This window comes from Petaurus breviceps, unplaced genomic scaffold, assembly GCF_028583685.1.
Source record: "Petaurus breviceps papuanus isolate PSGF00001 unplaced genomic scaffold, PetGlider_PUasm1.0 176, whole genome shotgun sequence".
Lineage (NCBI taxonomy): Eukaryota > Metazoa > Chordata > Mammalia > Diprotodontia > Petauridae > Petaurus > Petaurus breviceps.
In genome coordinates this window covers 18237405-18251225 of record NW_027185771.1, presented here as the reverse complement: position 1 = coordinate 18251225, position 13821 = coordinate 18237405, and the positions used below count along the sequence as shown (strand labels likewise).

The following is a 13821-nucleotide window of genomic DNA, read 5'->3' as shown; positions in this document are numbered from 1 at the left end:
ATGGTTCTCTGGGAGGAAGAAGAAAGGAGAGTGGTCATGTTAAAAAAATTATCAATAAAAATGTGAAAAATATGTAAAAGGATGAGGACTAAGAAGAGTCAGTTTTAGTTATTTAGACTGCTCAAAACCTTGAAGACAGCAGTTTTAGAACCTATCCAGGCTGAAAGTCATTGGATTGAGAAGAGTGTAGGAAGGAAGCAGAAGCAATCAGCACAGACTGATTCTTCTAGGAGTCGGATGGTGAAAGGGAGGTACAAAATGACAGTTTTAGGAAATGGTATTGAGGGAAGATTAAGGATGGCAGAGAGAGGATGTCTGTAGAAAGCAGGGAAGCAGCAGACTGAAAATTAGAGAAGACTGTCCAAGAGGCAATCTACCAGGGGAGACGGGAGCAGGTAGAGATGATGTGGTATAGGAGAGGGAGCTTGAAACAGGCTCATTTCCCAGTAACTTAAGGGGCAGGATCTTTTGATGTGATGGGAGGGGAATGTTAGGGAGAGGGAAGAGAGTATAGGTAGCTTGTGGCTAGGTTTGTAACAGACATGGGGTATGTGATAAAGTCAATGGGGAAGAGTAAAGAATTGGAGCACAACCACCAATCTGTAAGTGGACCCAGACAGTAAGCTGTATGACTTCCTCCAGTGGCACTTAGAACGCAAATTGGACTGAAGGTGAATAGTGAGATTAAGGTTTGGAAGTGGATGAGTGGTGACAAGGGACAGTCAGCAGATAATTGCAACCAGGATGTGTCGGACAGAGAAGTGAACCTCTGAGAAGACACTGCTGACTAATGGCAGTAGAGGGAAGTGGAAGTAGACATGGGCACCAAGTATCCTACCATGTGTAAGAGGGAACAAGAAAAGACACCTCTAGCACTGGAGAGGGCAGCCAGTGATGCTGTGTGAGTCAGATTTCTATGACTGCAGAAAGAAGGAATGTGACAAGATGGACGGAGTATGAGAATTAAATTTAGCTCACAATATGGCAATTGTTCTAGATGTGATGAAGTCAGAGGTCCTGGGCTCAAACAATATCACCACTTCTATGTGTGATCTTGAGCAGGTAACAGAACACTAGGCCTTAAGTTCCTCATTTTAAAAATGAGAAGCCAGAACTAGATGATCTCAGTTACCTGCCAGATCTACGTATGGATCCTGCTCAGGTGTGGGTGGGGCTCTATGACCTCTGAGAGTCCTTCTAATTCCAGAATGCGATTCTCCTATTTAATTTTACTCATCCCCAATCAGATGTGCAAAAAACAAAATCACAAAGTAATGCCAGCGGTCTGGATTCGTGTTTATTGAAGCCAGTAATTAGAGATATCTCCATTTTGCCAGCACTAGAAAGCGAGATTCCACATGACTGCATACTGCACCTGGTTAAAGCCATACAACTGGATTAAGATTTGTGGCTGATAATCTGCCATTCTAACTGTAGGTTAAAAAAGATTGATGAAACTTAAGTGTATAGGACAGTGAATTACAGCGTGTATATTCTTAGATTCATGATGTACAGAGCAGTCACTTCCCACTTAAATAAAATGTGACAGTTTAACGTTGGTTTTTAAGATGCCAATCAGAAACTGTGTAAGCTTGAAGTGAAAAATAACAAAACTCACACATCTTGTCTGCAGCATTCTTGTGACAGGCCAGTTCTAGGCCATTCTCTATGACTCATTTTCGGCTTTAAACAGGAACAGCAGATGTAACCACTAGAATGCGCATGTGTAAATAGTCACAGAGGAGTTAACAGTCTGCCACACAAGCATATTCTGCAGAGAAAATAAAGTAAAGGCTGCTTGCTACTTGGCCTTTGGTTCCAATGTTTGGTGACACCCAAAACAGGAAAACAACAGGAACAAAAAATACTTGGCAGCTGCTCAAAGCTGGCTGACTCTGGCAACCACCAAACACACCAAGTTACTGACAAGTTTCTTCTGACACCAGGAGCACTCACTTGCAACAAAGAACTGGCATAAAATGGTTCCGTGAGAAATCTTCTTTTACAAGACTGGGACGTTAAGAGCTTCTGCTCAATATTATGACAAATAATAAAGATACATTAGGTTGATACAGAAAGTGCTTATCAGTTAAAATGACAAATAAAAAAACAAAATACCATTGTGCTAATTTAAAAAAACCATACTGCGACAATAATAAACATATGCATTTCCAATAATTCCTTCTTGCTGCTATAGTTTTCCAGATACCACTGGGACAGGAAGCAATGACTACTTCTGGCACGGTTAGAGCCTTTCCAGTATTCACTGGCTCCCAGCATATATCCCTCTGGAGACATCCTACATCAACCTTCCACCCACAGTCAGTTCACAAGTGTTTACCTAGGCAACTTTGTAACTTGAGGCCACAGTACATTTTTTTTAATGTTAAAAAAACAAAACCAAAACATATATTGTATTCCCAACAATATAAATGGCACAAGAAAAAGGCTTATTTAGGTTAACATTTGTCAGAGGCAAGTAAATGCTCTTAGTTTTCTAGTTAGCAGTGTTGAGACAGTTACAAAATACAATAAAGGTAGGTCTCCTGATAGAACAGGATTTAAAATTATTCCTGGATTCCTATTAGTGGTCAATATAACATGGAAGGTATAAGTAATGCTATATATATGCATGTGTATATATATATATATATATATCACACACACACATATATATACATACACACACATGTGGATCAGGGATGTTATGCTCAGACACTGTAAAAACTAACAAGTTCAACTCCATAAAAAGTAAACTCAGCATAATTAAAATTGTGGTTTTTTTCCCTTCAGTTTGACACCAAAAATGCTTTGTCCATGAAATTCATGGTAGTGTTTTTATAATCATGAAATAAAAAGTGCCATCTGAAAACTGTAGACATCTCCTATGTCACAAATGATGTTGTGATGTGATTATGACTTGCCTATCTATATATATATATATACACACACACAAACACACATATATGCGCATGTGTGCATGTGTTTTATGTTGGGAGATAACTTAAAGTCCTCTTTCCATAAGAAAAAATGCTACGTTTTCAGGAAAACACTTAAAAAAATTATCTCCATTTCCAATGTGCAATATTCACACAGATTCTCCATCTTAAATAGCTGCAGAGCAGACTAGTGAGTTGGGGCGAAATCTTTCAAAGAAAACCTTTGAAGGTTTCCACTAACCATAAGGCAGGAATCCATGCTAGCTTAGTAGCCAGAGTGCAATTATTAAAAATCTCTCTAAAACATTCGGTAGCATATTTCATTATGGGAAAATGATATGCCACCCATTATTCTATTAATAGGCCAGCCTGTTGGTATAAAAAAAAAATAAAAAATAAAATAAAATAAAAAAAACCAAGGCAGTAACTATTAGAAAATACATTTAAAATTAAATAATTCCATAATTATTCACTTTAAACTAAAGCCAAACAGTGACTGTCTGCATTACAGTGCACATTAAGTCCAAGTACCTTCTAAGCCATCCCACCATGTGCCAGGTACTTGGATCTAAGCAAGCTGCAGTTATTTCCCCCCTGCATCAGGTACACTGAAGGGCAAGCCCACATTTTATACATCTTTTTAAAACTAAAGACATGATTCATGACAAGAATAATTCCCAAGATGTTTAGTGTTTAGTTTAGACTTTTCTCTAATTTATCTTCAACAATGATTATTAGACTCCTACTCAACACACAGGGTTTGGTAACACTGACTGTCCTTCTGTCTTCCTCCAGCTCATCCACATTCGGTTTTCCTCCAGGCATTCAATCTCATCCTTTCTTTAGGCCTTCTTCACTCTCCTGGACTCTGCTGCCACCTGCACCTTCTTTCCAGGCACAAAGGAATTGGTTAACACACAAGTGCTTGGACTCTAGCAACTATCTGAAAGTTGGTCCCTCCTTCTTTCCTTACACATCACCATTAGCTTCACTGGGATAGAAATGCTGCAGTTTGTTCCTTGGTGCTGCCCACGTCAAAGAAACGTAGCTTCTCCCACTTCCCACCAAGGCTATCCTATATGAACTCTAAAGGGTTATCTGAAACAGAGGGATTTTTCTAGGCAAACTTCCTGAATGTGCATTTTACACTTGGACAAACCAAAGAAGTTGGTTGGTTGTGTATATGTGTTTTTTTTTTTAAAGTTCAATCTCCCCTGCCCCAAGAAAAACTGATAGCATGGGCTGTATCAGAAAAAATCCTGGTCTTGTCAGATCAATATACAGAGTTATTTGGTCATTTACACAGGTAGGTTTAAGTACTATCAAGCTTCGTTTTCTGTCGATGAGTTTGCTGTTACCACAGAGTCAGGCTTGCGAGTCATTCGGTCCAGCTCTTCTTGAACATTTGTCAAAACAGTCTTTTGTCCTAAAAAGTAAGGAAAATAAGGTATTTAAGTTACTATTTTTAAATAACCAACATGTGTAACCCTGGAGAGGAAGAAAAAAAATATCATAAAGGAAATTCTCTTTTCCTAACAGTCTTTGGTAATGTTAAGAGGGGAGATAAGGAATCCTAACTCAGCTCCCTCTGAACTCCAATCCCAAGGCACTTTCTGCTCCTCACTGTCACCAATGACCGAGTGTCTTCTTTTTTTTAAGTTTGTTCAAAAATATCAGTTTTCACTAATGTTGTCATGTCCTGTTCAGAAGCCATTTTTCTCATCAATGGACACTGAACACCAACTCTATCCGCATTATCAAATACTCAATCTGATGCCAGCTAGTGGGTATAAATGTCACAATTGCTGCCCTCAAGAATCTTGCAATCCAAAAAGGAGACTCTGATGTGTATACCTCTAAGTGTGACACAAGGAAGACCCCTGCCTAAAACAGGGGTCTCCCAAGTAGGGTGGTATGCACTCCAGAGGCCCTCCCAGGCTGTACAAACAAAGCATTCGAACTGAGGGGAGGAACACTGCTGTTGCATTTGCAGCTGCTTGCAGCCTGCCTTGGATACTCTTTCCCCTAGCTTCTGCTCAGTCTGGGTTGTATTAACCCTCCTCTTTTCTGTGCTTCACCCCCATGCTTCCCTCTGTCTGCACCTGCTGCATGCTGGACAGTAAGCACTTCACAAGCTCCCCCAACAACATTCCCTGCTCAGTCATAGGCCTTCAATGCTCTGTTCCCACAACAGCAGCAGCACACACCTCAAATGTCCTGCCTCAGCCTCTGCATACCACCTGGACTCCAGGGGTGGCCCAGGATGCCACAGGGACAGGCAGGGAGCATCCTTCCTGCAGAGTAAGGACCCTGTCTACACCTAGTCCTTAGCAGAGGATGAATGAGATGAATGCTTCCTATGCACTTAGTACCACCTTCAAAAATGTGGAGAAGCTCAGGCTACAAAGGGAAATGCCTGCTTGCCTAGCAACAAGAATTCTTTCAGGGAAGTTTGTTCTGCTCCCATCCAAAGGGGAAGATGGATGAGTTGTATACTCCACAACCTGGCACAGATAGGACATGCCAAGAAGAATTTCAGGAGCAGGGAGAAGTCTTCCATGGGCCCAGAGAGCCAGGGAGGCCCAGGAGGGAGGAAATGCTTTTGTGGAGGACCAAACCCCATGGCCTCTGCCAGAGTCTCCTTTTCATTGCCCTCAGGAGAACAAAGGAGACCAGTGCTGGGCCCAGGAAGAGTTACAGAAAAGCGAGTTCAAGAAGAGCAGGTACAAAAGAATTGGACACTGAGGGGATCCCCATCAGGTGGGGAATGGCTGAACAAGCTGTGGTGTATGACTGATGGAATACTATTGTGCTATAAGAAAAGATAAGCAGGATAGTTTCAGAAAAATCTAGGAAGACATATATAAACTGATGCAAAGTGAAGTGGACAGAAGCAGAACACTATGCACAGTAACAACAATACTGCACAATGATCAACTGTGAATGACTTAGCTACTCTGATCAAGACAATGATCCAAGATAATTCCAAAGGACCAATGATGAAAAATGCTATCCACCTTCAGAGAGAGGTAATAATAAATAAAATAATTAAATAAAAATAACTCAGATAATCTCTGAGTACAGAGTGAAGCAGACTTTTTTCACTTTATTTTTCTTGCCCCCCCCCCGCCTTCTTTTTAGTAATATGACTAAGATGGAAATAGGTTTTGTATGACTTCACGTGTATAACTGATATCATATTGCTTGCCTTCTCAATAGGTGGGGGAAGGGCAGGCAAGAGGGAGAATTTAGAACTCAAAACTTATAAAATAAAGAATGTTGAAAATAATTCTGGGGAGAGAAGAAGAAGAGCAGACACAATGGCTGGCAGGATTAGTGGAAACCAGCAGCAGCAGTGTTAGCAGGGCAGCAACTGCCACCAGCAAATGTGGTGCTCAAAGAGCCATGCCTAAAAGACTCTTAGATCTACCATGTGTTCCCAAAGATTCCTTTCCACTACACCCTCTCCAATCTGACAGCTTGAAAACAAATGAAGACCATTCATCCCTAGCAAACAGAGCCTACCCAGGCACCTCACCACCTATCTTGCCACTGCCCTTTTCTCCCCTCCCCTAAACACTGGCACTGGGGGATCCAGGTCATGACCTCCAGACTCCCCAACATCAAGGAAGATGGTAGTTTACTAGCCAAATTTAAGCAAAACCCTCTGCATAAACTGTGAATGGGCCTGACAAATTCATGTCATGATTTAATCTATGTAGCCAATAAGGCAACTCTTCCATCTGGGGTTACATGTCTTGGTGAGGTATCTAATTTTTTTTAAAGCTATGACAGCCTTTAAAAGCCAAACATAAAAATACACTGAGTTTAGAACCTGACCTTGAAACCAAAATATTACAAGCGTTTAACCAAGAATTTTAAAAATTTAAAATATTTCATTGTTCTCTAATCCTTTTATGTCTATTTTTGTAAATGTTCTGTAAGGTAAAAAAATGTATCTGTACAGTAGTACCTGTATATAATTTACAAGTAAATATACACCTCTGGTGGTAGGGGGTATAAACTAAAAAAATTGACAGGGGTATAACCAAAAGAGTTTGGATTTCACTGGTAAAGGTCACAGGGACAAAGAAGAGACCCAGGCAAAGTTCTTGAGGAAAATGTGGGGAGGGAAAAAGTGGCAGATGAGAAGTGGGCCTTGAGGACGCAACTAACAGAAATAAAGAGGGAGTGTATTCCAAGGAGGGAGCAGGAATAAGATCTGAAAAAAGCTAGGAATCATATGGGTAGAATGAACAGCATATGAAGGCAACAGTTAGGCTAAATAAGTAGGCTGTCAACAGTCTGTGGTGGCCCTTAAATGTCAAAGGGAGCTATTTTATCTCAGAAGCAACAAGAAGCTAATGGCAGTTTTCTGAACAAAGGAGTTATATGTTCAAAGCTGTACCTCGGAAGCCTATTTTGATAGCTGGGCAGAGGATGAATTGAAGGGAGACAGTGGAGGCAGGAGACTAGAAACAAATGCTTGCCCAACTGAGGTGGGGCACCTACTTCTTCCTCCCATTAGCGTGAGTTTAACATACACTGGGCTGCTTCCCTCATTCCCTTGGTCTTGATCTGCTTCCCAGACCTCTCAAGTTACAATAAATATGTGCTATGCAAATGAATAATCTAGAAATGCTTCCATTTCAATAGCAAGAAAAGACTGACAAACAAAAAGTTGTCAGATGAATGGATTGATATAATGGACAGAGATCTGGACTCAAAAGTCTCATGATCCGAGTCATAGGCCACACTGAGCCAATAATTAGCTACGTGGCCTTGGCATACCACTTAACATTCTTGCCTTATTTCCTCCTCTGTAAAGTGGGCGCCCTGTACTAGAGAATTTCCAAGTCTCTTTCAGTTTTGACATCCATATTTTATATCCTGTGGCTCTATACTTTAATCTTCAAATATTCTTCAGGATAGCAAATAAATGGAATTACTTATAAATAACCATATGTCTACTATGCTATTTGAAAAAAGAATCACTTTTAAACCTAAAAGGTCATTATGGGGGCTGGGGGGTGGGCGCACGGCTAGTTGGTGCAGTGAATAGAGCACTGGCACTGAAATCAGGAGGATATGAGTTCAAATCCAGCCTCAGACACTTGACACAACTAGCTGCGTGACCTTGGGCAAGTCACTTAACCCCAAATGCCTAGACTTCCCCCTCAAAAAACAAAAGGTCATTATCACTAATCAACAATTTTTTTCCCCTCAAAAATGTGATTTTTGGTATAAAATAGGGTTTTAAGTTATGGGAAAAGAAAAGCTAGTTATGATGCTCAGATCAGAACAGATTCTACTGGGAAAGGTACAGTAGTACTATTTTAATGCACAGGGTCAAAAAATAATAAAACAGCAAGAAAGTTTCTAAATGGTCTTCCACTTAGAGACTATACATGTAAAATAAGCCATTTTCATTCTCTGGGTCTCAATTTCCTCCCCTGCAAAATGAGATATTTCTTTATCATTTACTATTTGTTGCTGGATTAGGAACAACTGGCCTATTTTAGATACTTTAAAAAATTAAAGATTATAAAATTATTTTCAACTTTAAACAAAAGAGCTTTTTTAAAAAGGTCAATGAATTTAACAAACATCTGTTTTTCAGCTTAGACTTGTGTGTGAAACATTAGAGGTGGACTTTTTCCAGGAGACATGGTGAAAACATTAAGACAAGACTAGTCTGCTGAATTTCAAATGCTTTTTCCAAAGTAAATACACAGCAATTTATAAAAAAGAAAAACACCCCCCAAACTTCAATGTACCCTCTTTTACCCCCCCAAAAAAATGAAACTAGGTACAAATCTTGGGGCAGTTTAGTGAATAAAGAGTGCCTGACCTGGACCCAGGAGACCTGGATTCACACTCAAGTTCTGAAAGCTATTATCTGTGTGACCTTTGGCAAGTCACTTTTTATATCTGTGCCTCAGTTTCTTCACCTGTAAAATGAAGGGGTCGGACTAGACAGTTTTAAAGTCCTTTCTAGGTCTAGACCCTAGAAGACTATGAAAACATCTTTAAAATCCTAACGCATTCCAGTAACATGAACTATTGTTATTACTTAAAACTGAAAAGAGGGATGATTACACATCCAAAAGTACTCAAGATGATCTGAATCTGTTTTCAGGGTACAATCTTCTCAGAAGCTGCTGCTCTAAGGGAAGTAACAAAGGGGCTTCTGTTTCTCTTCCTATCACACTATTTTCTAATGGTTTGTCAGCAAATACCTAGAGATGTACAAGTTTATTCTTCAGAAGAAGCATTTTAGTAATTAAAATGATATTGCACATGCATCCAATTTAGATGCAATGCATTGTGCCACAGAGCAAGCCGAGTTAGGAGTCAAGAAGACCGGGGTTCAAAGTTCAAAACTCAAATTGCCACTCATTAGTATGTGGAAAAGTCACTTCTCCAGGGACCTCATTTTCCACACTGATATATAACGAGAAATTGTAGTATAAGATCTCTAAGATTACCTCTAGCTCTAAATCCTCTGATCTACAATGAATAATTTTGATAAAAGAAGCATCCTTTTAAAAAAAAATTGGACTAATCATTGCCAAATTAACCATTTTTGTTAAATTTGGATTTTTCCTATGTTGAGTTTGGGTAGAATGTGAATCACTGAATATATATAACTGAATGTGGACCAAATCAAACACTAAACAGCCAATGAAACAAAGCCCGACACCCTCTACACCAAACCAACAAAAACAGCCCAACCTCAAACCCCTGATAAAAGGAAACCCTTCAGTACCTGACTTCTTGGCTGTGCCTTGGACTCCCCCAGCTCCAGGACTCCCAGGAGAGCCGGTCTTTTTACTCAAGAGGCTGTTAAAGAAGCTGGCCAACACTCCTTCACTTGCAGCATTATCTAAAGAAATTCAAACAAAAAACCAGAGAAACCGGTTTTCAGCTTGGAACTTAAACATCTGACTGTACAACTTCTTTAAAAGTCCAGTTCTGATCTATGTAGCAAAAGCAGCTCTTGTGACAGGGATAGACAAAAACACGACAGACATGTCACTTTTTATTGGTTTTCATCAGCAGCCAATCATATCCAACACTGTCATGCACAGGAAGCAGGGCTTGATCTTCGGGAGCTCAATTGCCCAATCATGATCAGACTTCGCTAAATTCTCATATGTATGACACAAATGCACACATGGAGAGGCAATGATGGACAACTGAGAAGAACACTGAGTATGGAGTCAGGGTTTGAGTTCTATTTCTGCCACCTACTAACTAAAAGACCTTAAACAAGTCACTTTGCCATGAGCCTCAGTTTTCTTATCTGCCAAATAGGGATAATGATATTTGTCCTACCTTCTTCAAAGGGGTATTTTGAGATTCAAATCAAATTGTCTGAGCCTAGTGTTTGTATCTTTACAAGGAGGATAATAACACTTGCATTATCTATCCTTATGGGAGTGTTGTGAAGAAAGGGCTTTGTAGAGGCGGAGCCAAGATGGAGGCATAAAAACAGGACCTCCACACAGCTCTGGCTCCCACCACCTCCAATACATGTAAAAAAAATAACTCTAAACAAATTTTAGAGCTACAGAACCACAAAGTGACAGAGAGAAATAAATCTCCCACTGAAGGCAGCATCGGCTGACAGGAAGGGACTATTGCACCGGGCTGGGAGCCAAGTGTAGTCCCCCATGAGCCACAGTTCCAGCCCCAGGGAGGCCCAGAACGGCCAGAGCAGACTTCAGGAGAGTGAATCACCAACAGCTATGGCAGTTTCCAGACTTCTCAACCCATAAACGCCAAAAACAAAGTAAAAGGTCAGTCAAGAACTCTATTGGAACTGGGGGAGAAGAGCACGGTCTGGCCCCTGCCCCCGGGGTTAGAGGTGGCAGAGGCAGCTGATGCCGCATGGCTACCTCCAGAGCTCCTGGCCTGCAGATCATAGGGGGACCAAGTGACCATTCAGAGGGTAATCACTCTTGCTTTAACCTGCTTGGATCTACATCACAGTCTTGGGTGGTGGTCCTGGGGTGTGTGGCCAGTGTGCCAGAGTTTGTGGGGCTGTAGAGAGGGAGCCCTCCTAATAGCTCCAGCAGCTGTGAAAACCCCAGCAATTTGGGACAAAGCTCTCACCATTCTGGAAGCAGTGTTCTACCATGGCAAAGAGCTCAAAAGTTAAGTAACTGGCTAGCAACATGAGCAACGGAAAAACAAACAGAACATAGAATCCTGTTTTGGGGACAAAAAAGGATTAAAGCATGGAATAGGAGGAAGACAACGAAGTCAGAACTCCTGCATCAAAAGCTTCCAAGAAAAATATGAACTGCTTACAGGGCATGAAGGAGCTCAAGAAGGATTTTGAAAATCAAGTAAGTGGAGGAAAAATTGGGAAGAGAAATGAGAATGATGCAAGAAAATCATGAAAAGTGAGTCAACAGCCTGCTAAAAGAGACCCAAAAAAATTCTGAAGAAAATAACACCTTAAAAAAAAATAGACTAACCCAAATGGCAAAAGAGGCCCAAAAAGTCAACAAGGAGAAGAATGCCTTAAAAAGCCTAATTTGCCAGCTGGAAAAGGAATTTCAAAAACTCACTGAAGAGAATAATTCCTTCAAAATTAGATTGGAGCAAATGGAAGCTAATGACTTTATGAGAAATTAAGATACTATAAAACAAATCAAAAAATAGAAGGCAAAGTGAAGTATCTCATTGGAAAAACCACTGACCTGGAAAATAGATACAGGAGAGATAATTTAAAAATTACTGGACTACCTGAAAGCCATGATCAAAAAACTCCTAGAAATCATTCTTCAAGAAATTCTCAAGGAAAATTGCCCTGATGTTCTAGAACCAGAGGGCAAAATAGAAATTAAAAGAATTTACCAATCGCCTCTGGAAAAAGATCCCAAAAAGAAAACTCCTAGGAATATTACACCAAATTCCAGTGTTCCCAGGTCAAGGAGAAAATATTACAAGTAGCCAGGAAGAAACAATTTGAGCATTGTGGAAACATAATCAGGATACACAAGACCTAGCAGCTTCTACATTAAGGGATCAAAGGGCTTGGAATATGATATTCCGGAGGTCAAAGGAGCTAGGATTAAAACCAATAATCACCTACTCAGCAAAAATGAGTATAATGCTTCTGGGGAAAATATGGTCATTCAATGAAATAAGAGGACTTTCAAGCATTCTTAAAGAAAAAAACCAGAGCTGAACAGAAAATCTAACTTTCAAATAAAAGAAGCAAGAGAAGCATGAGAAGGTAAACAAGAAAAAGAAATCATAAGGAACTTATTAAAGTTGAACTATTTCCATTCCTACATAGAAAAACAATAAAGTAACTCATAAGATTTTTCTCAGTATGATGATAGTTGAAGGGAATATATGTATATATATATATATATATGTATACATACATGTGTATGTACAGGAGGATATATATCTGTATAAATAGATACGTGAGTGTGTGCATATGTATGTACATGTATATATAGAAAGAGGACACAGGATGAGTTGAATATGAAGGGGTGATATCTAAAAAAATAAAATTAAGAGGTGAGAGAGGAATATATTGGGAGAAGGAGAAAGGGAGAGATAGATTAAGGTAAATTATCTCACATAAAGGAGGCAAGAGAAAACTGTTACAATGGAGGGGAAGAGTAGGAAGGCGAAAGGGAATGGTCAACCTTACAATCATTGAATTTGGCTTAAGGAGGGAACAACATACACACTCAATTGGGTATCTTACCCTACAGGAAAATAGTGGGGAAGGGGATAAAAGGGGGAATGATAGATGCGAGGACATTCTGGGGGAGAGGGTAGTTAGAAGCAAACACTTTTGAAAAGGGACAGAGTCAAAGGAGAAAACAGAATAATCAGGGGGACAGGTTAGGATGGAGGGAATTATATTTAGTCTTTTACAATACAACTACTATGGAAATGATTTCGGTAACTACATATGTACAACCTATACTGAATTGCTTACCTTCCCAGTGGGGGTGGGTAAGGAGGGAAGAAGGGAAAAAATCTGGAACTCAAGGTTTTAAAAACAAATGTTTAAAAAAAAATTGCTTTTTACATGCAAGTGGGAAATAAGATATACAGGCACTGGTATAAAAATCCATCTTGCCCTACTAGAAAGTTGGGGGTGGGGGGGAAGGAGAGAGGATATAAGAGAGAACAGATTGGGGGAAGGGGTATTCAGTAGGCTCACTATTTTGGGGTGGAGGGATAGGGGAAAGATGGGGAGAAAAATTTGCAACTCAAAATTTTGTGGAAATGAATTTTGAAAACTAAAAGTAAATAAATAAATTGGAAAAAATGTCAAAAAATAAAGAAAATAATGCATACCCATGAGATTGGTTAAGATAAAAGAAAAGAAAAAATGACAAATGCTATTTGGGATGTGGGAAAGGAGGTACACTAAAGCATTATTAGTGGAATTGTGAATTAGTTCAATCAGTCTGGAGAAGGATTTAGAAGGCCAAAGGGCTATAAAATTTTGTAGATCCCTGACCTAGCAACGATGCTTTTTTGTGTATTTCCCAAAGAGATCAAAGAAAAAGAAAAAAGATTCATACATACAAAAATATTTCTAGAAGTTCTTTTCGTGGTGGCAAAGAACTGGAAACTGAGGGGATATCTATCAATTGGGGATTAGCTGAATAATTTATGGTATAAGAATGTGAAATATTACTGTGGCATAAGAAATAATGGGATCCATTTTTAAAAAAAGGCTGGTAGGACTTATATGAACTGATTAAATATGAAGAATCAATGAGTAGAACTGGGAGAAAAATTTTCAAAATAATAGCAATACTGTAATGATGACCAATTGTGAAAGGCTTAACTGATCAATAAAATGATCCAACACACACACACACACACACACACA

At 39.6% G+C, this 13821-nt stretch overlaps 1 protein-coding gene across 1 annotated transcript in view; it reads right to left on the bottom strand.

Annotated features, from left to right (window-relative positions):
• Nucleotides 1–1275: 1275 nt before the first annotated feature.
• Nucleotides 1276–13821, bottom strand: part of DYNC1LI2 (dynein cytoplasmic 1 light intermediate chain 2) — a 59564-nt gene continuing 47018 nt past the window's right edge. Inside the window, exons 13-14 of the mRNA XM_069085825.1 lie at nt 9709–9825; nt 1276–4365 (exon numbers count right to left, since the gene is read on the bottom strand). Coding sequence (XP_068941926.1) covers nt 4262–4365; nt 9709–9825 — 221 coding nt within the window. The 3' untranslated portion in view covers nt 1276–4261. The remainder of the gene's footprint in view (nt 4366–9708; nt 9826–13821) is intronic.